Below are 22,922 nucleotides of genomic sequence, written 5' to 3'. Positions count from 1 at the left end.
GGATGCTCTGATGAGACATTTCTGTGGCTGAGCTGGTTTGCTGCTGCAGTGTTCATTTCAGTGAACTTCAGTTGTCTCCACTGTAGACATCATCTTTCTCTGGGCCAGTTGTTTCGGTTAGCTTTATGTTTGAGACAGAAACTGGAACTTCTTGGTGAATCAGAGAAGGAAAGCATGTGTCTTTTGTTAGCTAACAAAAAACTAACCCTCTTGAGGTGGTTGTAAGGTCATGAGTAGATACTGTCGCCATTGTGAAGGTACTGTTAACTGGGACGTCATAGAAAGTTTAATTGGTGGAATAAGGTGCCCTGCATACGTTAGAAGACACGTGTATTGCTTACATTGACTGTTAGCTGGCTTAGGAGATCAGAACATGCTGTGAGGGGTTGGAAAGGATGGAGACAAGGAGAGGGGCAGGCTGAGGGAGCACTGGGCGTTGAGGGCTTTCCCCAGTGTAAGGTTTCTAACAGCTGTTGCTGTCAAGTTAAGCTGGTGGTGTGTAGAGACGAGAAGAAGGGGTAGTTACTTTGTTTTTAGCAATAGAGAGCTGATTGACTGCCTCTGCATTCCCCCCCTCCCTTGATTTCCATGTTACTGTCCAGAGGGATGGATGTGACAGAGAAGTAGGATTTTGGCTAGTGATAAGAAGGTCATCTTTCTGAACCAGGGAAACAAATTAAGGCAAAATACTGAACTGACCCAGCAAGACTTGGCTTTGTTTTCCTCTGTGTTAGGTTGTTTTGCACTATGTGTTACAAAATACACCAGCAGACTTGATTCAGTGGTAAATTAAGTAATGCTTACTCAGGATACAGCCATTTCCCCCAGGTAAATGAAGAAGTTCAGTGAGATCTGCCTGTGCAGCCATGAAACACTTTTAAGGTGGAGTCCATGTGTGTTCTCAGAAGCTTTTATGTGGAAGAATCCCTGCACACTTAACAGTTAATATACCCATTTGTCCTTCCTTTCTCCTTTTACGTGTCGTAAGAGTTATGTCTGGGTATGCAGAGCTTAGCAGAGAGAGAAAATTAATTTCTACTGACAGAAGCAGCATATCTAATTGGGTAATTATGATTAGCCTTGGTTAACAGAGCTGATTTCTGCTCACAGCACTGAGGTTACAGTCACTGTTTAGTTTGCATGGAAGTTATCTTGATGTCTGTATGAAAAGATCAAGATCTTCAGATTGTCATTCACTGCCTTACTGTGTGTTCAGACTCCATGGGAATATTGATTATGATGATTATTGGTTCAGAGAAAAGAGAACTGTCTGTTATATGAGTGCTTTTATCTCAGCATCTCCTTGATTTGCTTGGCTCATGACGATTAACAAAAACTACTAAAAATGACTTTGGGGAAAACATTTTTACCTCAGTTGCTCCTGGGGTTGGGATGTAATTTGTTCTTCTGGTTTTTGTGGAGTTACCTAACCTGAAACATAGCGGTTGTGTAGATGAGGAAATAGGATCCTGCCAACTTAGCCTAGTCTGCTTTGTAAGTATACTGAGCCTTCACGTGGAGAGAGATGAAACCCAGTCAGATGGGTGTCTGGGCTGGGGGACAGAAGAATTGGACAAATGAAATAAAACAAGGGGATCTTTTGTATTGTAATAACTTTATCAGTTTTATTGTTCCTGGAAGTAAGTGTTTCCACCTTAATGTTTTTAAGGTTAAATAGCAGTTAACTTTATTTGTTTCTTTGCTGGGTTTTTTTTTCATCAGCAGTTAAGGGAAACTGCTTTTCCTTCTTCAAAACAGAAGGCGTAACCCCACAGCGTACGTGCAGGAGCGTAGGACCACCTGCCTTAGGAAAAGCAGGTAGCTGAGCGAGCGAGCGCTTGGAAGGAGCGAGGCCGCTGAGATCCTGCCAGGACTGTGGCAGTTGCCATTGTTTTTGCAGTGACTTCCATACCAGCAGTGTGTGGGATACCAGCGAGCATGTGTTCATCAAACAGGATTGCATTCCACTCTTGAGTTTCCCACTGCCTTCTGTTCCTTTGACTCAACGGTTCTCGTTCAAGCTTGTTCTGCTTTATGCTTTCTAACTCCCGTTTGAGCAACAAGACAGTTTAATTAATCGCTGTGTGGGAAGCTTGTATCTACGACTGAGATGAAGACTTCTGCTTTGAATAGAAGTCTGGTAGACATAAGCATTCACTCTTAGCGTGCCTCCTCTTTTTCCTCTCTCTGTTTTTTCAATATGCAGACCTATGCAGAGGATGCTTTCCATGCCTACATGCCCGTTATCAGATTATTTAGGTTTAACCTGAGAAGTGTGTGTTTAGATCTGAAGTCCACTGGGTGTGTTGGGGCTGTAATCGTGCTGACAACATGGTTTGTGGGGCAGTAGAACTGACAGGTAGTCAAATCAGCCCATATGGAGTTCCATGCTGCTATTTCTACTATCCCAGCTTTTTTTTTTGTTGTTTTGTTTATAACTAATTTAGAGTCTTTAATGTTGCAGTGTATATAGAATTCAGTTAATAGCATCAACAGGTTTTTTTTTGTCTTATGGTTTGTAAGTTTTGCTGATGACAATCTTTGGGTCAGCTTGTTGGGTTTCCTGTCTGGAGGCTGATCGTTAAATGATGTTATGACCCCAGCGGCAGGTACGGATTTACTACATGCAGAGATTTGTTCGTGTTTGTAGATAACATGGAAAAGCGTACCCTGAGGTAGGTCTGAGTCTTTGGGAAAGCAGGAGTTGCTCCTTGTCCTACCTGAGGTGGAGATAGGAGTCATGCTCCTTCAGAAATAAAATAGTTGTATTTTTAAAAACTAAATTTATAGACAGCCCTCCATGGGAGGGCAATAGTCTTACAGGATCATGCACACGAGGGTGTAAATATAGGGCAGCTCGATGTTTCCAAAAGCCAGCTTTCCAAAGATCAGGGCAGTCCTGGGCAAACTCGAGTGTGTGTGTGTGCAGAGAGCAGGAGGATGGAGGAGGAATTCAGAATTAAGAATTTGAGCCCTTTCAGAGTTTACTAGGTAACAGAATTCAACAGTCGGGAAAGACAATTGCTTTTCCTAAGGGCCCATCCTGATTTTGAGCACCAATTGGTACTTTAAAAAGCAAAAGTACAAGAACAATGTAGTAACAGAAGGAAAAAGGCATAAGGGAGAAAATGTAAACTTTTCTGAATACATTATGTTTTGGAGATGTATTAGACACAGAAATATGATAGAAACGATTATAGGTTTGTTTGTTAAAGGAAATTGCAATCTCTGTATGACTCACACTCATCTGTAAATCCTCGGGCTGATTGGTGGGTGTCCTATTCAAGGTAATTAAATAGGAAGCATTTCCCAGTTATGTTTGCATTATCGGTTGTCTCGGAGAAGTTCCTGGAAGATGGGTAGAACAGCCAAGGAGCTAATATAATTAAGATGTATTAAAATTGAGAAGTAAGGAATGGAAGTTGTTAGCAACTTCAAATTCATGAATTAAGTGAGACCTATAAGGGAATTACTTATGCATCTCTCAGCTCATGATGTGCACTGAAAGTTTGGACGTTGAAGAAAAGATCTGAAATTATTTTAGGCATCGGGGGGAAAGCTTTCCATGGAGAGACTTTAAGAAGTTGCTAATCATAATATTCTCCGTATGAAAGCTCTTGCAATATAGCAGGTACAAAACACTTGTTTGATTAGGTGGAGAAAAGGTTATTGAGAATCATTTCCTGAAAACAATAAGTAAAATCTGTTTGGTGGATTTGCCTCTTCCTGATGATCTTCAGATCAGAATGACTTTGTTTTGTCTACCCCAAAATAATGACTGTACTCTGCACAAGAGTGGTTGTGGCAGTTTTGGGGCATACTGTATACATGAGCTCAGATGAGAAGATTTAAAGTTCCCATCAGATCTTCCAGGTGAAAAGGAACTAGGAAATAAATAAGAATGAGAATGCCACTTCCTATTTTATCCTCAGCTCCAGAAATAAAAAACAGTACACAAAGTCACACAATTTTTGTTTGTTTATCTGCTATTTCTGAGAAACTGTAATAAAGGAGATGCTTATAAAAAGATTTTTGTATTGCTTGCAGATAATTCCAGCGGGACGAAGTCAGACATGGACATGGCGTATGAAAGAGCCAGAGTGCACTTTGGCTCGGAGGATGCTGGCAGCAGTCCTGTTGTGGCCAAGGTACTTTGTCTCCTTTGGAGAGTCCGCCATCTTTCTTGCACCGTACTTCCTTGCATCATTATTCTTTGGGGAATTCCAGTGTTTTCTCCCTTACTTTGAAATGCTGCCTTTGCGCCCCTGTGATGTTTGGTCTTATATTGGTGAGTTTTAACTTACAGTTGTTTCAGCAGATTTTGGTGACTAGACTTTTTAGTGCAGACCTTGAAACTGTGGAGTTTCCCTCGGCAAATATGGGAAAAGCACTGCTGCAGCTTCCTGATTTTAGGTTTGCCTTCCTCTGACTGATGAAGAGGATTATTTAGAAAGGTGAATTTGTCAGACCGTGCTTTATTTGTGAGAACTGCTTTGCCACAAGGAGTTAAGAACTTCTGTCAGCCTGTGAACTTCCTGAAGGTTTTCAGTCATGATTTATACATCTGTTTTTCTTTTATGATCTACTTTTTGCAAATACTGATTTGGAAGTTAAGAGCACAGAAATGCTCTTGGATTACAAAACTGCAAACCAGAATCTGAAACCATCGCTCAATGTGACCTTGACGGACATTTTGTCTTTCCCTCCGTCTCCGTATGCAGTGTTGATCAAGTTTTAGTTCTCTCGAGCTGGCAGCTGCCCAATTTCTGGGAAGTCTCTTATTCTTCCCTTTTGTGAGCTGTGATGAGTAACTTTGTTTGACGTGAGTGTCAAGCTTTGCAGAAAAATACAAGGATAATGAAGTTAGCAAGCTGTTGCTTTTTTGGAAATCTAGCTTTTCTTTTTTTCAGGCCACCAGTTGTGGTGGATAGAGAACACAGACGATACGGCAGTTTTTGCTGGGCAGGTGCCAGTTACAGCATCTAAACCAATGCTTGCTGTGTGTCTGCTCTTTGCAGTCGATATTGAAGAAGACTGTGACGGTGACAGAAACGCCTTCAGCAGTTTTCCATTACAGTGCTGTGCAAGATTCCTGTAATAGCAAACACATTGATGCCATCGTGGAAGCAGCAAAGAAAGACCTTTCAACCTTGATGAAACTCGATGTAAGTTATTGCAGGAAAAAGAGGCTTTGTTTTTGCTTTTCATCGCATTCTGCCAGACACTGAAAAGTAAGTTGTCTCCTTAGTACACTGTGGACTAGCTGCAAGTTTTATTCTCTAGACTGTTGAAGTTATTAGGAGGACTGAAATAAATCTGAATTATTCTGCCGTTTGAAAAGACCGTACTGGAATGCACTGCTTGAATCTTTTTCTCATTGTGCAAAGATTTATCCATCTGAGAAGTAAATGTGCAATTTCTGCCGCCTTGTAATTTCACCCTCTCACGTGCTGTGTGAAGAAGTTACATAAAGGCGTTCAGGTGATTGCTGAATCTGTTAATCCTGGTGGCACAGCATCTGAGTGCCTCGTTTGATTTTTGGAATTGAATCTCCGTGTTTGGCCGTTGGCTGTGAGTGCGTTTCACAGCTGAGTGAGTGCATCGTGCCCGTTCAAAATCAAATGCCTGGTGCCCTCGCAGCCGTTGTTATCGAGCCCAGCCCTTGCTTCTCACCTCCGTATTGTAAGAAGGAATGGAAATGTTTGTTTCCATCGTTCCTGTGATTCCGTTACAGGGGTGTAACTGTTCGTGCAGCTAATCAGACAATTTGGGAAAACTGTATATCTGTCTAAACCAGTCACAGCCATCCCAGTTTTATGACTGCACATATTTCAGTAACACAGGTCTCTTGCTGCTGCCAGAGGCCTGGGCACAGCCGCTCCTCCACTGTTTTAAGAAGTATCACCAAACGCCAGTAGAACTTAAAAGATTTTACTTTTGAATTTTAACATTCGATGCTCGCTTCCAAATTATTCCCCTTGCAGCTTCAAAATCTGGATCGTGCTCTTTCAGCTGCCAGTAGTGGGGCTGGAGATAAACACCCTGCCTTGTGCGGATCTGACCGAGGGGTGCAGTACTGGCCGTTAGTCTGCGGGAGACCCAGCTGTCTTGTTATGCTAATTTTCAGGTTTTTCAGGCATTTATATCCTCATGAAAGGCTACAGACTGTTTTAGAAGACATTCTTGTTACAGATGGAGAAAAGGAGGACTAGGTACTTTAGTCTGCTCTGCTCAGCCTTCCGTTCTTGACAGGACTGCCCTCAGACGCCGCTTGTGACAAAAGTTTGTATCCAGTATGCAACTGATGTCTTCCTCTTCAGACCTATCAGATCATGAGCAAAAATTCCAAGATCACTGAAGCTACTAATTACAGCACTTTAAAAAAAATCTAGAATAAATTTATCAGTAATTAACAAGTAAACAGCTTAGAGTTAAAGTTAATTGGAACAATACTCTTAAAGTGCAGCAGCTAATAGGCAATGTTTTTAACATGAAGAGCTGAGTAATAATAAAAGAAGGTAGGCTTTTCAAACTTTGGTATTCTAGCAACTCAGTTTTTCACAAGTGAATAAGAATCTGAGGGAATGTAGCCAAATGCTAGGAATCTCGTTTAAAGGTCACTGTTAATTTCTTCTGTGCAGGATAGCAGAAGTTGATTCTTCTGCAGGCAAGGGAAGAAAAATCTTACTGTGTTTAAAACATTTGTGTTCAGTACTACTTACATCAAGGAAGCAAATGAGTTCTGTAAGCTCTTCTCTCAAAAAAATTACCTCAGATTTTTTATTTCTTAGCTGGCTGGAAGCAATTTAAGATGTCATTTTTCAGAGCAGCCAATCGGTGTGAATAAAATGAAGATGTTTTGATGACAGATGATGGTGTTTTGTTTTTTGGTGGTTTGGTAGGTTGTTGGTTTTTTGGTTTTTGTTTTTGCTTTTTTTTTTTCCCATGATACTGTAAGAGAGGAGAGGCAGCATCATTTTAAATGACCCTTCGGTATCTGACTTCAGAATTAAGATTTCTTTTTTTTTTTTTTTTTTTTTTTTTCTTTTGATCTAAGTGACTTGACTTCCTTGGGTCTCTGTCATGAGTGGTTTTCAGTCTCACACAACTTGCATGTTTTCAGCTCTATCTGCAGTTATGATAAGAGAGTTAAACAATGTTGCAGGGCATATCTTCTGTATGAGTTATAAGGGAATTGAGTTGCTTCCTTTGACAAAAAAAATATTTGTCCTGGTTAATTACTGCTTTTGTTTACTGTTTATAAGTGGTTTGTGCTTTCACTTCTGCATCATAAACCTCTGCTAATTTATTATCTATTATAGTAATACAAAAAAAGAAACTTGCTGTGAAATAGAGTTTGTTGTGCTAGCGGCTTCTTCTCCTAAAAGCTGGTGGCTGGAGAAGGTGAGAGGGGATCAGTGCAAAGTAATTCAGCTCAGGCCCTGGAACTACGCAGTGCTAAATGCGGGTTTGCTGGTCTTGGCATTCAAGAGAGAAGATACCAGAGAGGATGGATCTTGTCCTTGTCAACTCCTTTGTTCCTTAATCAGGGTAGTAACAGCACAGAAAAGTAGGATTTCAAGGGCTGCTTGGAGGTCGTTCAGTCTCTTTTCATGCCCAAGGCAGAATCAAATATTGCTAAGTCATTTCTGGCAGGTTTTTGTCTAAGCTGTTCTTAAAGATCTCCAATGATGAGGATTTCACAGCTTTGTGTGTAATCTGTTCCACTTCTTAAGCAGTCTTAGACGCGAAGAAAATCTTTGCAACAGTTTTTGTCAGAGCTAATGCAGCCAAAAAAAAAGCCATTGACAAGCAGAGCTCGTTAGGGAGCTTGTATTCCCTTACCGTGAGATACTTCCATAGCTAAAACTTTGTCTTTCCGTATAGGTGATACTATATAACCGTCAATGTATAAATATAGAAAAAACAGCGTAGAAATTAGCTGAGTTGATGCTGCTGAACCAAAATATTTTGACAGGTGCTTGTCAGGTTCTTTGCATTAAATATGTTCCCATGAAACAGATTGGTTTCAATAAAGCTATTTTTTGATGAAAATCTGTTCTTTTTATCAGCTGTAGGTGTAAAGAATAAGTCTGATTATTTCACTTGCTCTATTTTTTTCCAACCAAAAATGAAAAGAGAAAAGCCTGGCGCAGCAATTACAATGGTAAAATGTTTACATCCCGGCTATATTGTTTTCCTGCTGCGATAAGTTTAATGACTGCGGGCAGATTCTGCTCTGCTGCTTGCACTGAATTGTGTCTTGCTGTGCATGCAGCTCTCTTGCTTTTAGTGGCTCTACCTCTGTGGCAACGCACGGGACGCAGTACGTCCCGCTTTGCCCTGCAGAGCGGGCAGGGACTGCGCTGTCACTCTTTAGCATAACATGAGATCAAACATAATTGAGCTTACATTTTTGCCCCTACCCATGATGATAAAAAAATGTTGAGCTTGTGAAGATTTGCTGGTTTAGGTGAAACTTTTGCTGAAGCAAAGGTGGCCTGAAGCATTAGGGTTTGATACTGACTGCACACACACCGAATTTTATGGGCAGTTCTTCAGAGATGAAGGAAAATTCTCCCTGTGCCTGATGGTTGTCTGTGTTACGTACTCAGCATTGTGGTGGTGACCAGCTTTGGAGCAGGGAAGGAATCCGCTGATGCGCTTAACCAGGTCAGCTCCTGGCCACTGCAAGGGGTTGGGGCCGAGTCCAAACCGAAGGCAGGCTTTTGGAACGACCCTCCCTCCCGTGTGCTCTTCAGCCAGGAGGAAAATTCCTGCTCTCCTGGCAATCCACGTGTGCATGCACATGAGAGTTCATTGCTTGGGGAAGCTTTTGGTCTGTAGCGTGTGTGAAAATCTGCTGCGCGCACACAGCACAGCTGAGCTGTGTGACCACGTAATGTAGACGGTCTCCTCTGGTTTCACTTTCCTTTGGAAATAACTTCATACTTCATTATTTTCATGCCAACTGATTTAGGTCTCTTTCCATTATAGACCCTTTGCCCCTTGTCTGGGGACAAATTGGACAAATAAAATCCTGAAGAATCTAAGCCTGATCAATTGAAAAGAACTAAACTTTTTTTTCTTCTGGAAGAAATGTCTGTTGGGCAGAGAAATATAAAACTCATGCATTGTATTTTAAAGAGATTTAAGTACTTATAACATTGTCTTTAGTAATTATTATTCTTATTTGCTTTATTTCAATGCACGTTCTCAGATCTTTACGTGTGCATTAACAAGAAAATTGTACCCCCGGCCCCTTTCTTTTCCAGGATCCTTCGTTATTGAACGGCAAAGTGACACTGCATCAGGTTACTGCTGGGACTGTGCTGTCGAGGCAGGGAGATCAGGTGGGTGAGTGTCACCTGAGAGCAGACAGTACATAAGTCTGGCTCAGTCTTTGCCTCCCCACCATAAGCTATTTATACACATTGATGATAAAAAAAATCTCCTCCAAACCTTCTCTTCTCGAGGTGAAACAATCCGAGCGCTCAGCCTTTCTGCCCCCACAGAGCAGCAGTGTAGCTGGTGCCAGAGTGGAAATCTGGCACCTGTCTGCCCTCAGCTCTTACGTACGTTCATCAGAAGGTACGGAGCATCGTACCTCCCTCATCCGGAGGAGGTGTGGAGACTGGGCAGCGCGTTTTCATGCCCTGCACTGCGGGCTTTCCGTGACATCACTCAGTTGCAATATTTTTTTCCACACGCACAATAGAAATCCAGTGTTATTTGTTTATAGCAAAGTGTCTTCAGGATATAACGAGATCCATTTATAACAATATTGTGTAAATAGACAAGCTTATGCAAAGCAGATAAGGGGCAGCTCCAGTTGCGGTGCTGCTGTATTGTGCTGTGCTGAACTGCAGTGGCCCTCACTGTGCCGCTGTGATTACCCCATTATCTCAGTTCACAATTCTGTTGTTATTTCTTGAGATCTTGCAGATTGCAGCCTTCATTTTTCACAACCATACAAAGAGAAATTAATTTTTCAATATTGTGGCTGCTTAGATTTAAATATTCATAACCAGCTTTTAATAATTCACTATTGTGTCTTATTTTATCACCTAATTGTTCAAAAACTATAGGGGGCTTTCTGGAAAACAGATCCGTCATGATAGTACTGCCACTGTGATAATTGCTTTTAAAATCTTTGGGGATTTTATTGAGCTCTTTTTCCATTTTTTTCCAGGACGTTAATGTTTGCTTTGTGGTCTCGGGGACGCTCCACGTGTACCAGCGGAAGATAGACTCGGAGGAGGACACCTGTCTGTTCATCACCCATCCAGGAGAGCTCGTAGGGCAGCTGGCTGTTCTGACTGGGGAACCACTGATTTTCACCATCAAGGCCAATCGGGACTGCAGCTTCCTCTCGATTTCCAAGTCCCATTTCTATGAGTGAGTTCTGCCACGGAAACATATGTTGAGTGGGTTTGTTTTTTCCCTCCTTAATTTTTTAAAGCCATTTTGAACAAATGGGAGCGTTGGATATGCGTGTGGCGTAGCACTGCTGCAGTACATCTGTAGCAAACCAGGTAGCAAACTGTGAGCGTTTTAGGTGCCCAGATGAGCTCTGAGCTCAGACGGCTTGGTCTCCAGCGAGAGACAATGCAGGGAACATGGTCATATTAAATGGTGATATCTCCTTTCCTCTAGGCTTACAGAGCACTTAACCCCATGGGGTGTGATTTGTGACCCAAAACTCGTATACTTCATAATCCAAGTAAGAAAGTCTGGCCAGAGCCTGTGCGTTGCTGGGTTAAGTGCTGCTTTGCCAGGCCCATTCTCTTAGAATCGTTATTCCTTTTTGCTGGAGAACCACCCTGCTTCTGTTTCCAAACACAGCCCAGGCTGTTGGGTGTGTCATGAATGATTTGACGTGGTGTAACTGTAGGTCTTCTGTGCTCACTAGTAGGACAGGTCGAAGAAGAATGCCTCTCTGCAGGAGAGGTTCCTTTCCGGACTGTGGAAGTAGCACATGACTTGTAGCTTAGTGCTCAAAGGGGGATAGAGGTATTTCTTCATTGCAAAACACACCCAAACCTGATATGATGAGTGTGGTGAGCCTTCTTGTCCGATATGAATGATTAATACTCTTGATTTATTCCATGATCCTGTTGTTAAGACTTACTGTTCACCTGTTCACCTGTGTAATTTGTGTCAAATACCTCTTTCCTTTCCCAAACGCCTTTTTCACCTTCTGCTTGAATATGCCACCAGCCCTGTGTTACATGCAGGGCTTCTTGAGGTTGTGTTTTCTAGGCTACCATTATGTTGTGTATTTCTGCAGGCTTATTACTTTCTAAATAGTTCTAATTGTTTATATTCCTAATTAACTCTAGCACAGAATCTTATTCTGTGTTTTTTGTTTTTTTCACCTCAGGCAGAAGGCTGTATGCTATAAACTGCACACCCTGTTCTCAGCAGTGCGCTTGGTTGATTAGCTGGGTTTTTTCAGGTCTGTGTGGTGGATGTCAACTCTTTGACCTAATTTCTGATAGATACTCCCTGTTTGTGCCACTCCATGCAGTATCGGATATGTTTCTTCTAAACTCCTGCTTTTTCCTTCCTTCTTCTTCTACTCTTGTTTTCCTACTTGTTTCTGACTTTAGATTTCATGATGTTATCTCAGCCAACTAGTCAGATTCCACCTTTTCCTCCTCTTATTTTGTTTGGCTATTCAGTCCTGGATTAACTCTCGTATTTGCTTGAGCTCATTTTCCTGAGTTTTCTCTTCTCTCTCAAGAATCGAGTTGTCTCCGGTTTATTCCAACTTACCTGTTTGTTTCCATTAACCACTTACCAGTCAGTGATCTTGAACCCATCACTCTGTCCTCTTCATCATTTTTGGGACCTTTTTAAATCTTCCATTTTCTCCTTCAAAAAGTCCATCGCCAGTGCTCTGTGTTTTACGAGCTCAGTGATCTTTCACCGTTCCATCTTCACAATTCTCCTGAAACCCAAGCTTCATATCACTTCTAACTCCCGTTCCCATATTTAAGCGTTGTCATAGAAAGTCTTTGAGAGCTATGAGATTTCTTCATCCGGATGTTTGTTCATTTTTGCTTAGAGGTCTACGAGAAAGACAGACTTGTTGATAAAATTGTGCCAAATCTGTCTGCATAGTCCTACAACATCAGACTTTCTCCTTCACTGTGTATCTCACAGGATTGATTTTTTGGGTCTTACTGAAATTTGACAAGAACCTCCATTATTCTCCAAAATTCCTTTCTTGTCAAATATTTTACTTTGAGCTGTCCTGGAATGTGTGTGTTTTTTCTCAATAATTAATGAGAGGGTGAAGCAGAAAGACCGTGGTCGATAGCTGCCATTAGGCAAAGAGCCCAGTAATGGAGGTGGCCTGGGGTTTAGAATGACATGTTGGGTGTTGGACAACAGAATTAAATCCTTTTCACTGAAACTTTGGGGCAGGAGCCTTTTACTGGTACTACCATGACTAAATAGCGATCTGTAAGTGTGGAGTTTAAGTATAGGGGTGACACAAGCTAATTACATAGTGTGTACCTTAAATGCTTTGCTATTTTGCTGAGCTGCTGTACTAAGTGTGCAGTGCCTACGCTGCAACTGTTGGTGTCTCCTGATGAACAGTGTAATCAAGTTGTCAGCAGCCTCTCCTGAGGGAATATGTTCAGGCTCTGCGGCGCTAGGGACTCTGACACATCTTCTGCTTCAGTAAATTTCACAGTTTGGAGTCTTAATCACGTGCGCTCGCCAGATTAGCAGGGATACTTTGGGTTTTATTTTGTATCGCCAGCCAAGCTGAATATCGAATTGCATCCTCATCCACAAGAATATCTGCATAAGTCCCAGGCTTTCATGTGCAGTAGTTCAGCCTTTTCATCACTATATCGGTGAGCTTTCCATTAAAGAATCCTGAGGATCCCTTCAGGAGCAGATTTCTGTAGTGCAGAGCTTTGGCACTTGATTTTCCCAGTGTCAGGCACGTGCAGAGCTGAAGAGCAAAGATGACGATGCCCAAGTGAGAGGAAGGCAACCTGGCTGATAATGGAGAAAAAAAAAAAAAAATCTGTTTTTCTCTTCTTGTGCATAGGAGTGGGCTTTTACCTTTTATGTTAATACGCTTCTAGAAGCTGTGTAGCACGGAGTGAAAGAACAGAGAGCTCCAGATGGAAACGCAAGCAGCCTGTTAGTAGTTTACATTTTGAATGCATTAAGATACATATCTTGAGGGAGGAAAAGAAGTAAATGGCTTTTATTGATCACAGCAGACTGCTTGTGTGGGAGGAGACTTTGAGGGCTAAATCAGCAAGTAGAGTAAAAACAATGAGCTAAACCATTCAGAAGTTTTCAGGGGATTTATTTAACTTTTAGATCAGCTGAGAAGGGTGATAGGGCTGGGTGTTTTGGGTGTGTTGAAGGGTTGGGGTTGTCTGTTTATTAGTGCTTGTTCTGGGGTGCCTCTTCCAGCTCCTTTGTCCATTGCTCCAAGGTAGATTAGCGTGGTAAAGTTTCCATAAAATAAGATGTTGTTTCACATGCAATAATAGCTTCTCAAAACCAAGGTGGTCTCTACGTATCTCGGGTCGGAGATGGGGGATGCATGGAAACCATAGGGCAAGAAAAAAAAAAGAAAAAAGGGGCAGGAGAGGAAAGTTGTCCTGCTTTTTCGTAACCCTGTTTTGAGGGCTGGATTTTAAACAGCGCTAAATGTCAGAGTTGGTGTTCAGTTTAATTTATATAGTAGCATGTACGAGTGCAGGGGTACGCGTGATGAGCTTGGTATGGAATAGCGAGATATGCCTGCGAATCTCTTCCATTTCAAATTCCGGGGTTTCAGCTGCAGAAACTATAAGCTTCATTACTGCAAAAAGAAGTAATTTGAGGCACTGGGTGAGGAGAGAAGAATAGTCGTGTATGATAAACACGAAAGCTTCCTGCAGTGTCCTGTGTGCTGCGTGTGACCCATAGTCACTGTCAGCTCTGGGTCTCTTGCTGCAGCTAGAGGACAAATGAGTGAGAGATCTGACATTCTAGAAACTTTGGGGCAGTTTCTGTGCTTCATCCAGGCAGTGAAGAGCTCCTGGTGAGTTTGCTTTTGATATCATATTCTAGGATTATGGATCAGACTTTCTTTGATTTCTGCCAGGTTACGGTGATTCACAAGGAACCATGTTTTAGTTAGGGAACAAAGACTGAGAGTGCTCCTTCCATGCCTTTCTCTCCTTCTTTCCATTTTTTTAGGGTGTGAGGTTAGATACAAAGCTCACGATTTGTGCTTAGTGAGCAAGAGTTCCCACATACACAGGGTCTCCTTAGTAGATTGTCTTACGGCAGTGTGGTACCTTCATTGTAAAGGGAACACTGATGCAGAAAACATACCAAGTATTTGTCATTTTCTCTTCTTTTTTTCTGTCCATGTATGGCTTAACATAGCTCCCTCATCGCTCTCTGCGTGCACTTCACACACCAGGTCTGCATACCCTTACCTACTTCTTTCTGAATTGTGCTGCCTCTGGTGAAATAACTGTTTTTAGTATTCTGCCATCAATTGCTCTTGATGCTGCGCAGGAACAGAGGAGGTAACGTCCTAACAGATACACGTGATCAGTTCACTCCTGTGGAGCAGTGCTTCAGTAGGAATTTGAGTGCTTACTCACAAAGTGACAGGATGCAGTGATCTTTCGTCTAAAAAGAATGAGAAATAAGACGTTCGTGAGCAGTTATCAGGTGTCTCTGAGAGCAGTTTCCCTCGGGCCTGCAGTCAGTGTCAGGTTTGCAGTTATCCCTGTCAGAAAATGGTCAAAGGTTTTTAAGTTTGAGAAAAGTATTGAATTACATGGTATCTTTATCACTAGAGACTTTTAAGCATCACTCAAAAGATGGAGTGTGACGATCAGAAGCTTTATTAGAAGATGTTTCAGTTCTTTGTAGTCTTTGCAACATGGAAGAGGGACCATCTGAAATGCGGAGCAGGTCCCTTATTTTTAAGAGCATCAAACTTTACATAGAGTAAAGTTCAGACCTGATGTAAAATCTAGAGGAAACGGTGAGCGCTTGTGCATGCGTGAGAGACTGAGAGGTGCAGAACGGCAGGAAGGGATAATTTGGACAGTATGAACATTGTCCTGAGTTGTGAGAGACCCAGGTGACGGGGAAGCTGGGAGGGTGACCCATCAACAAGAGCTGGCGTGGCTCCCGTCCATCCTGCTGCTGGTTAAAGACGGGAATTGGGCAGACATCAGGACTAGCACAGTCCTGCTGCCACTGGGACACTGTCAGCTTTGAGTGGTGTTTAGTTAGGGCCAGTTTGGAAGGCTGCAGCCCCGTACTTCATCAAATTATTGCCGCGGTGGTGTGGTTGTGGTGGTAGTGCAGTGTGTATATGGGTATGTACGAAGTTCTGAATTAGTGTCTGTGTAACTGCCCAACTGGTAACGGCTGCAGTGGGATGTTGTGTCTGTGTGGACCTATTCTTATTTTGGGGAAGGACCTTAATAACACTTTTTTTTAAATTCCCTTCTAGGATAATGCGGGAGCAGCCAAGCGTAGTTCTCGGTGTGGCCCACACTGTTGTCAAGAGAATGTCCCCCTTCGTTAGGCAAATTGACTTTGCCCTGGATTGGATGGAGGTTGAGGCTGGACGAGCTGTTTACAGGTGGGATGTGGACAAAATTACATGTTGTCTCTTGAATATTTAAATTTTCATATTAAGGAACTGTGGTCCCTTGGTGATATATAGAATAAGAAACTTGTTGGACCAAATTTATCAACCATTCCATCAGGTTTCTCTGCCTATTTTGAGATTACTTTCTTTCTGCAGTACCCTTCAACATTGCTTCAGTCTCTTGTCAGTAGGTGTTACTAAAACTTTCGTAGCATTCCTCATTCTTTATGTTGTCTCAGCAAGCTTTTAAGGTGACATAATCAATTAAAACATAGATAGTTGTATCTTCTGGTGGTAGTTTCTGCATTATTGAACATCTATGCCTCAAAGAGTTTTTCAGCCTTTCTAAAATAAACAGCAAAACTCAAAGGTAATTCAGTCCGGCTTGTTCGATAGTAAATTGAAAAGAGGCACTGCACTTTGTGGTTAAGGGGTGAAAGTTATCCTTGGGAAACTTAGTTTTATGGATTTTTGTAATAGGATGCATTTGAGCCATTGTATGGTTGCTGCAGTGGAGGGAGAATAAAGGTCTAATTTAGTACGTGTTCTATGTAATTGTAATTTTAACTTTTATAACTATACCTGCAGCACCAGTGCTAGTGGAAGTTCTGGATTACTTGGTGCATCAAAGCAGTCAGAGCTGCCAATGTTTTACAGTCATAGAATCACAGAATAATTAGGGTTCGAAGGGACCTTTCCAGGCCACCCAGCCCAACCCCCCTGCCAGGAGCAGGGACATCTCCAACCAGATCAGGTTGCTCAGAGCCCCGGCCAACCTGGCCTGGAATGTTTCCAGGGATGGGGCATCCACCGCCTCTCTGGGCAACCTGGGCCAGTGCTCCACCACCCTCAGCGTAAAACATATCTTCCTAATGTCTGATCTTGGTAGACTAGGACGTGTGCACCAAAAGGAATCCAAACCCTGAGCCACCTGGGGGTTTTCCTCTTTGACCTGCAGAATTTCTCTATGCATCCACCTTGCACTGCCAGCACGCTGCTGCTGTCACCAGTCATGAGCCTGGTGTCTCCCGCAGAGACCACTCGCATCCTGGTCATCCGCTTCCAGGCCCAACATTAAATGTACGTGCTTTGCACAACTGGTTAAACATTAAACGTGTTTCCAAGCCACCTTTTAACAGATGCCTGTTCAGTTTCTTGTTTGCTTGTTATGTTTAACCGTTGAGTAGACATTTTCCTATCTCCTCTAAGCCGGGTAGGGCAAGGTGATCAACTCATTAAAGACTCTAGATGCATTTGCTGAGCAACGATGTTTCACTAATCCTTGTTATTGATGATTCCTGCAGGCAGGGTGACAAGTCAGACTGCACGTACATCGTGTTGAATGGTCGCCTTCGCTCAGTCATACGGATGGATGATGGAAAAAAGCACCTGACGGGTGAATATGGACGGGGAGACTTAATTGGAGTGGTAAGGGCCAGTTTCAAAAATGAATTGTTTGGCTGAGAAATTGGTACTGACTCCACACTAAACAAAAAAATTCTTGCTCTGAAAGCAAGAAATTTTTACTTTTATTTTTACTTTTACTTAAGGGCTTTCACAAGTTAAAAAGATGGAAAATCCCTTCTACCTGGAAACCTTATATAATAATACATGGATGGGATTATTAGACTTGGTTTAACAAGAAAGATTTTAAAAAGTCACAACCAAACCAAAAAGCCCTGCACGGTGCTCTTTTGTGATACGGGTTACTTTCTTTCACATTGGGAGGAGAGCAACGTGTTAGAACAGTTCAAGAAAAATTTCAGGAGGGTGCACTAAATGGTGATTTGAATAAATTCAGTATCATGGAGAGATTCAGTTTGGCTGGGGCCCCGTGGAGGCATCTAGTCCAACCTCCTCCGAGTTAGCAGAGCTACCTTTAAAGCTACATCAGGTTGTTCAGGGAATGTGTAGTTATTAGAAGGCAATAAAGCAACTTTTCACTTCAAAATGGTAGTATTTACCCATGTTTAGTTTCTCTCCCATTTTTTGTTTCTCAGACCAAGTTGAACAACTGAGAGTCTTGCATCATAAATATGCATGGCTTATTTGAGTTTTATATTGAAAATTAGAAGGTTTCTGAACTTCTGAGATTGTGATTCAGGCCCTCTTCTGCTTTCTGAGCTGAAACCAGAACATTTAATGTGTATCTGTTTATAGCCAGAACTAGCATACCTCTGAACAAAGAAAACACAAGAGTTGGTGTTAGTGCTAGGAGAAGACATTCTTGTTTACAGAGATCACGAGGAAGGAGGAGTATGGGGCTGGTTTCCTCTAGGCAGCTGATTCAAGGTTGTACTGATTGCAAACGCTGATGTTTTTGAAAGTGCCATGATCCAGCAGTTGAGTTACCCACTGGTGTAAGAGGTTCGCCTCTGCTACCTTCCTTCCTTCCCTTGGTCACTGGCCGGTCTGTAACGGAGGGCGCTGTCCCTGCAGCTGGGGCAGGAGTACAACACCAGCACGTGAGCCCTCGGCTCGGATGGCAGGTGTGTCGCAGACCGGTATCTGTGTTGTAAAGTACTCACAGCAGAGGTCTTGTCTGCTGTCTGAGACTGGGAGCTGACCTAACACCTGGGTTGTTTTTCCTGAGAGAATTAAAACGTTTTCTTGTAAGGAGGTGTTCTGGTTCTGTTTAGTGAGGGGGGGCCTAAGGTGGCAGCTTCTGTAGGAAACTGCTAGAAGTCGCTCCCCTTTGTTCAGTGGACTCAGCTGGGCCTAGGGTGGACCTGCTGCTGGCCAGGGCTGAGCTGATTGGTAGCAGAATGTTCCGTGATAACGCCTCTGCGATAACGTATTTAAGAAGGGGAAAACAGGAAAAAAAAAAAAAGAAAGAGAAGATGTGAAGAAGCTGAGCAGGGGCAGAGAGGGGGAGGCGCAGGCCTCATGGGCCTTGCACCCCTCACCCTCTGGCCTCCCGCCGGGCAGCGGCTGGGCCCGACTTGGCCCGGCCCAGCTGAGAGAAGTGGAGAGGAGATGAGATGTGAAGAGACCCTGAGAGGCGTCTGCCTGAGCCAATTGTGAAGAATTTCTTGTGAGAGGAATGGCTGCAGACACCGAGGTCAGGGAAGAAGGAGATGGAGCAGTAATGCGGCTCCTGGCCAAGATTCCCCTGCAGCCCATGGAGGCCCACGGAGGAGCAGAGATCCACCTGCAGCCCGTGGAGGACCCCACGCCAGGGCAGGCGGGTGCCTGAAGGCGGCTGTGGCCCACGGAGGCCCCGCTGGGGCAGCTGTTCTGGAGGGACTGCACCCCATGGAAGAGATGACCCACGCCGGAGCAGTTTCACAAAGGACTGTGGCCCACGGGTGGGACCCCATGCTGGAGCAGGGGAGGAATGTGAGGAGTTCTTCCCCCGATGACGAAGCAGCAGCGCAAAACAACGCGTGATGAACTGACCGTGACCCCCATTCCCTCTCCCTCCTGTGCTGCTCGGGGGGGAGAAGGTGGCAGAGATAATGTTAAGCCTGGGAAGAGGGAGGGCAGGCATTTTCCTGCTCATTTCCCTGCTTTCCTTCACCAGCAGTGAGCTGCAGCTCCACTGCCAAGCTTCTGGAGTTTTGCAGAGCTCCCAGGTTAAAACAACAGGGCTGCTGTTCTCCTTTCTGAAAGCAATTTTAAGTTTAAACTCTACCTCCCTGTATGAGCACTGGTTTTGGTGTAACATTTCATGCTGGCTCAACTGTTATCTGGTGAGCAGAGAGGGAGGCTGACTCGGTGGATGGACTGGGACGCGTTTGCTGTAGCAGTGCTGCGTTTGGTCAGTCCCTAGGCCCGGATTCAGGAACACCCGTATAGTTTATGTCTAAACCAAAAGTCGCTTTTCTGGATCCGTGCTATGACATGAATCATTTTGAAGACTTTTGTGACTCCATGGATGTCATCTGCTCCTTCCTACCCGCAGCTCTCAGGCCTACTGACTCACACTGCCATTTGTCGAGCGAATCTCCATACTCTGGCTGCCTTTTGAAAACCCGGGGGAGGATTTGTAAAGATTGCCAAGATTAATGTGGCCGCTCTTTGCAGAGGGCATTAGCTGAATGACACTTTTCCTTTTAAAAAGATTTGTTTATCCCCTTCTGCAGGATCTGTTACAAACCTTTAAAAGCCTGCTGTAGGGTTGGGTTTTCTCCCTGAACGTAAAGTAATTGGAGGGTTCTAGGTGCCTGCAGGGAACGAAATCGGTAGGTGGTATTGGTAATTGGTATTTTGGTCAGCTGGTGCCATGTTCCTCCCTGAAAGCCCTTCAAGACCCCCCCATGTCATTCTGAACTGGGGGCGCTGACTGAGTACCAGAGTCTTTAGTCGATGTATTTTTGTTTATTGCCTTTATCTCATAGCTTTAAAAATGCTGTGTGTCATATACATAGGAGATGAGTATCTGCTGTTTCTGCTTTCAGAAGAAAAGCACTAAAAGATGAAGGATTTCAGACAAGATGTTAATTTCCAAGCATGTGCTTGCGCTCCCAAGGCTAAACTTGTGGCTCAAACTGTTTTGTTCCCTGTACTGACTCAATGGCATCTGTTTCTGAGGTCTGTCGATTCCAGGGAGAAGAACAGATTAGAAACTAAAGTTTGCCTTTGTGTGTAGTCACTTGAAGAGCTGGCGAGGACAGTTATGTCGGGGGAAAATGATCCCCGGGAGCCTTTGTGGAGGGATGCTGCCACCCGCTTGCTGCTGCTGACCTTACCGATAGGCAACTCCAGTGGCTGTATCTGGTCAAATCAAGCCAAAACTTGATTGAAGGCCTTCCAGGTAGTATTTAAAGGACAATGATGAACCTGTTAGGTAAATCCCTCCCGTTTGAAATACAGTTGACCATTTGAAATACAGTTGACAGAAGTCCTGTTGTCTAGAAACTATGACTTGACTCATTTTGGGGGGAATCTTCTCATTTGTTGGTGCGAATTGTTACAGATGTGCTTGTGGAAAAATGCTGAGATGAAATTTTATTAAGCGGTTATGTGAGCTAAAGGGCAAACTGCAAGCTAACTCTTCTAGTGTCACTTCTGCTGTGCCCAGGCGACCCCCGAGGAAATCAGAAAAGCCCACCCTGTGTTGGTAGGGTGAAAGGGCTTCTCTTCACCAAGTTATCTGTTTAAAATGCTTATATTAATGTCTTTTTTTTTTTTTCCCTTGATGTAGCTGCTTTAGTTCTGATCTTAGTTAACTAGTGTAAATTGTAGTTTTTACTCTCATTATCTTGATCTCATTAACACATTTTGTCATTCGTTTATTTGTTACCCCTATCGATATCAGTTAAACCGGCCCAGACTTGGACAGTTCGTGTCATCCCTAGCACCACTGATGAGACTGGGACAGTTGTTCAGGCTTTTGTGTTTGGTTTTTTTTTTTAGTTTTTGGGGTGGCATTGTGTTTTGGCTTTTTTTTTGGTTTTGTTTTTTTTTTTCTTTTCTAACCTGCAAAGCAGGGTATCCCAGATGGGTTTACAGGATCACAACTCCAAGCATCTGTTGAGATGGGCGTTCTTTGCTTTTTGCATTGTTGGAAAGATGCTAGCAGGTGAGGAGAAGGGAAGAAGCCCAACAGAGCTATCTTGCAGAATAATCTCCTGCTCAGAAGAAGTCATTTGTACATTACCTGCTCCCTTCAAAAATCCAGATGGGACAGAACCTTCTGTGCAGTTGGCTTTTTATGCAGGTCAACGTTTTGTCGGAATTGGGTTCCTGAGGAGTGGCTGCAGTGTTGGTAAGATGGCTGAATGCCAGGCAGTTCTTGGGGACCTCAGTGACAGCTGTTGAACTTGCAATATTTTTAAAAGCTGGACTCTTGTGTAGTTTATAGCTAGACTTACAGGTAGCCACCTGCCTCGGAAAAGAGTCTGCAGTGTCTGAGCAGCAAACCAGCCGGCTTTCAGAAATGCCATACTGAGTGGGAAAGTTGCAGCAGTGTTTTGGTTAATTCAAGATCCTTTCTGCTTCTTTCTAATAACCAGAATGCCCCTCCTTATCAGTAGGATTACACCCAGTTGTTTTGGGGTAGCAAGATAGAAAAACATGTGCAGAAAGGCATTTGTGCAGAAAGGCATTTGTGCACGAACGCTTTCTAATGCAGGGCAGCATGGCTGATAAATCGCAGAAAGAGTCCTCATCTGCTGCTGCAGCATGCCAGTACTACTGTGGAAGAAATCATGCTTTACATTCTAGCAATAATGGCTCTTGTGAGTGTTTTTTAGCTGTTAAGCTGTTCATCCCATTAATACAGTTAAGTGTACACGGCTTTTTTTCTCTCTGAAAAGTTGAAAACCAAGAAGAATCTGTAAATGGCTTATGATTTCCTTAGGGGTTTGGAGCACTGTCCTTTTGAAATGTGACAGTAACTGTTAGAAATCCTTAATTGCTGAGTAAGCCCCAAAGGAAACACACAGCATCAGGATTACACTTGTCAGGCTTTTGGTCTTTATCAGTATTAATGTTATCATAATTTTATCGCACACCGCGGTCTTTTGGCACTGCCAAAGCCAGCTGAGTGTTGTTGGACCCTTGACAACTGTGCTCAGACCGGGCAAGCTCTGCTCTGCTAAGGCTGGTTTACTTTTTCAGTTTTAAGTGTGTTACTTGCATGCAATTTTTTCAAACTGTGAATTCTTCTATTTCTAAAGCTTTAAGTTACTAAAAAACCACCAGATTTCAGGTTAATTCAGGTTAGTGGCACCCCAGGCACTCGCTGTGCACAGCCTGTATCTGTGGAAACTGGAGGCGAATGAGGTCCGAGAGCTGAGCTGGAAGGCGTGGTTCTGGAAGGTGTTCTCTTTCCATCTCTTCCAGTGTCTTCTTGGTAATACATTGCTAAAAATTATTATTTTCCTAGCAGCATCTTAGGTGTGAAATTGTGTTTAAACAAACAAACAAATCCCCAAACTAACCCAACCCAACCAACCAACCAAACCCCGAACAAACAAACCCCCAAACAAAAGACAAACTGCAGAACGCCCCCAGTATCTGCCCGCAGCGAAGCAAGGCAGAGGAAGCTCTGAGAACTGAGTTCACGTTTGCACAGCTGAATTAGGGTCGGACAGAAGTTAGAATCTGGGCGTCCTGACTTCCAGACCTGTTTTGAGGGTGTTCTTAGCAGAACTGAAGTCACTGATCTGATCCACATGAACCTCAGTTTCCTGTGAGCATCTTCACTTATGGGGTGAGCTGCTGAGTCCTGTCCGGTTTTCCAGTTATTTTCTCCACAACAATTTATCTTGATTTACCTCAGCTTCTGACAGGTGGTGAAAGTAAGAGAGCATTCCTAACCAAAAATTGT

The 22,922-nt window shown here is 43.3% G+C and overlaps 1 protein-coding gene across 3 annotated transcripts in view; it reads left to right on the top strand.

Annotated features, from left to right (window-relative positions):
* PNPLA7 (patatin like domain 7, lysophospholipase) overlaps window positions 1-22,922 on the top strand; it is a 127,383-nt gene that overhangs the window by 19,017 nt on the left and 85,444 nt on the right. For all 3 annotated transcript variants that reach the window (XM_086763494.1, XM_086763496.1, XM_086763497.1), the window contains 6 exons: window positions 4,048-4,148; window positions 5,019-5,165; window positions 9,276-9,353; window positions 10,193-10,398; window positions 15,506-15,637; window positions 16,951-17,074. In XM_086763494.1, coding sequence (XP_086619620.1) covers window positions 4,048-4,148; window positions 5,019-5,165; window positions 9,276-9,353; window positions 10,193-10,398; window positions 15,506-15,637; window positions 16,951-17,074 — 788 coding nt within the window. The remainder of the gene's footprint in view (window positions 1-4,047; window positions 4,149-5,018; window positions 5,166-9,275; window positions 9,354-10,192; window positions 10,399-15,505; window positions 15,638-16,950; window positions 17,075-22,922) is intronic.

This window comes from Chlamydotis macqueenii, chromosome 20 (genome assembly GCF_036417535.1).
Source record: "Chlamydotis macqueenii isolate bChlMac1 chromosome 20, bChlMac1.mat, whole genome shotgun sequence".
Classification (NCBI taxonomy): domain Eukaryota; kingdom Metazoa; phylum Chordata; class Aves; order Otidiformes; family Otididae; genus Chlamydotis; species Chlamydotis macqueenii.
Note: the sequence above shows the minus strand (reverse complement) of the source record. Positions and strands in the feature narration are given on the sequence as shown.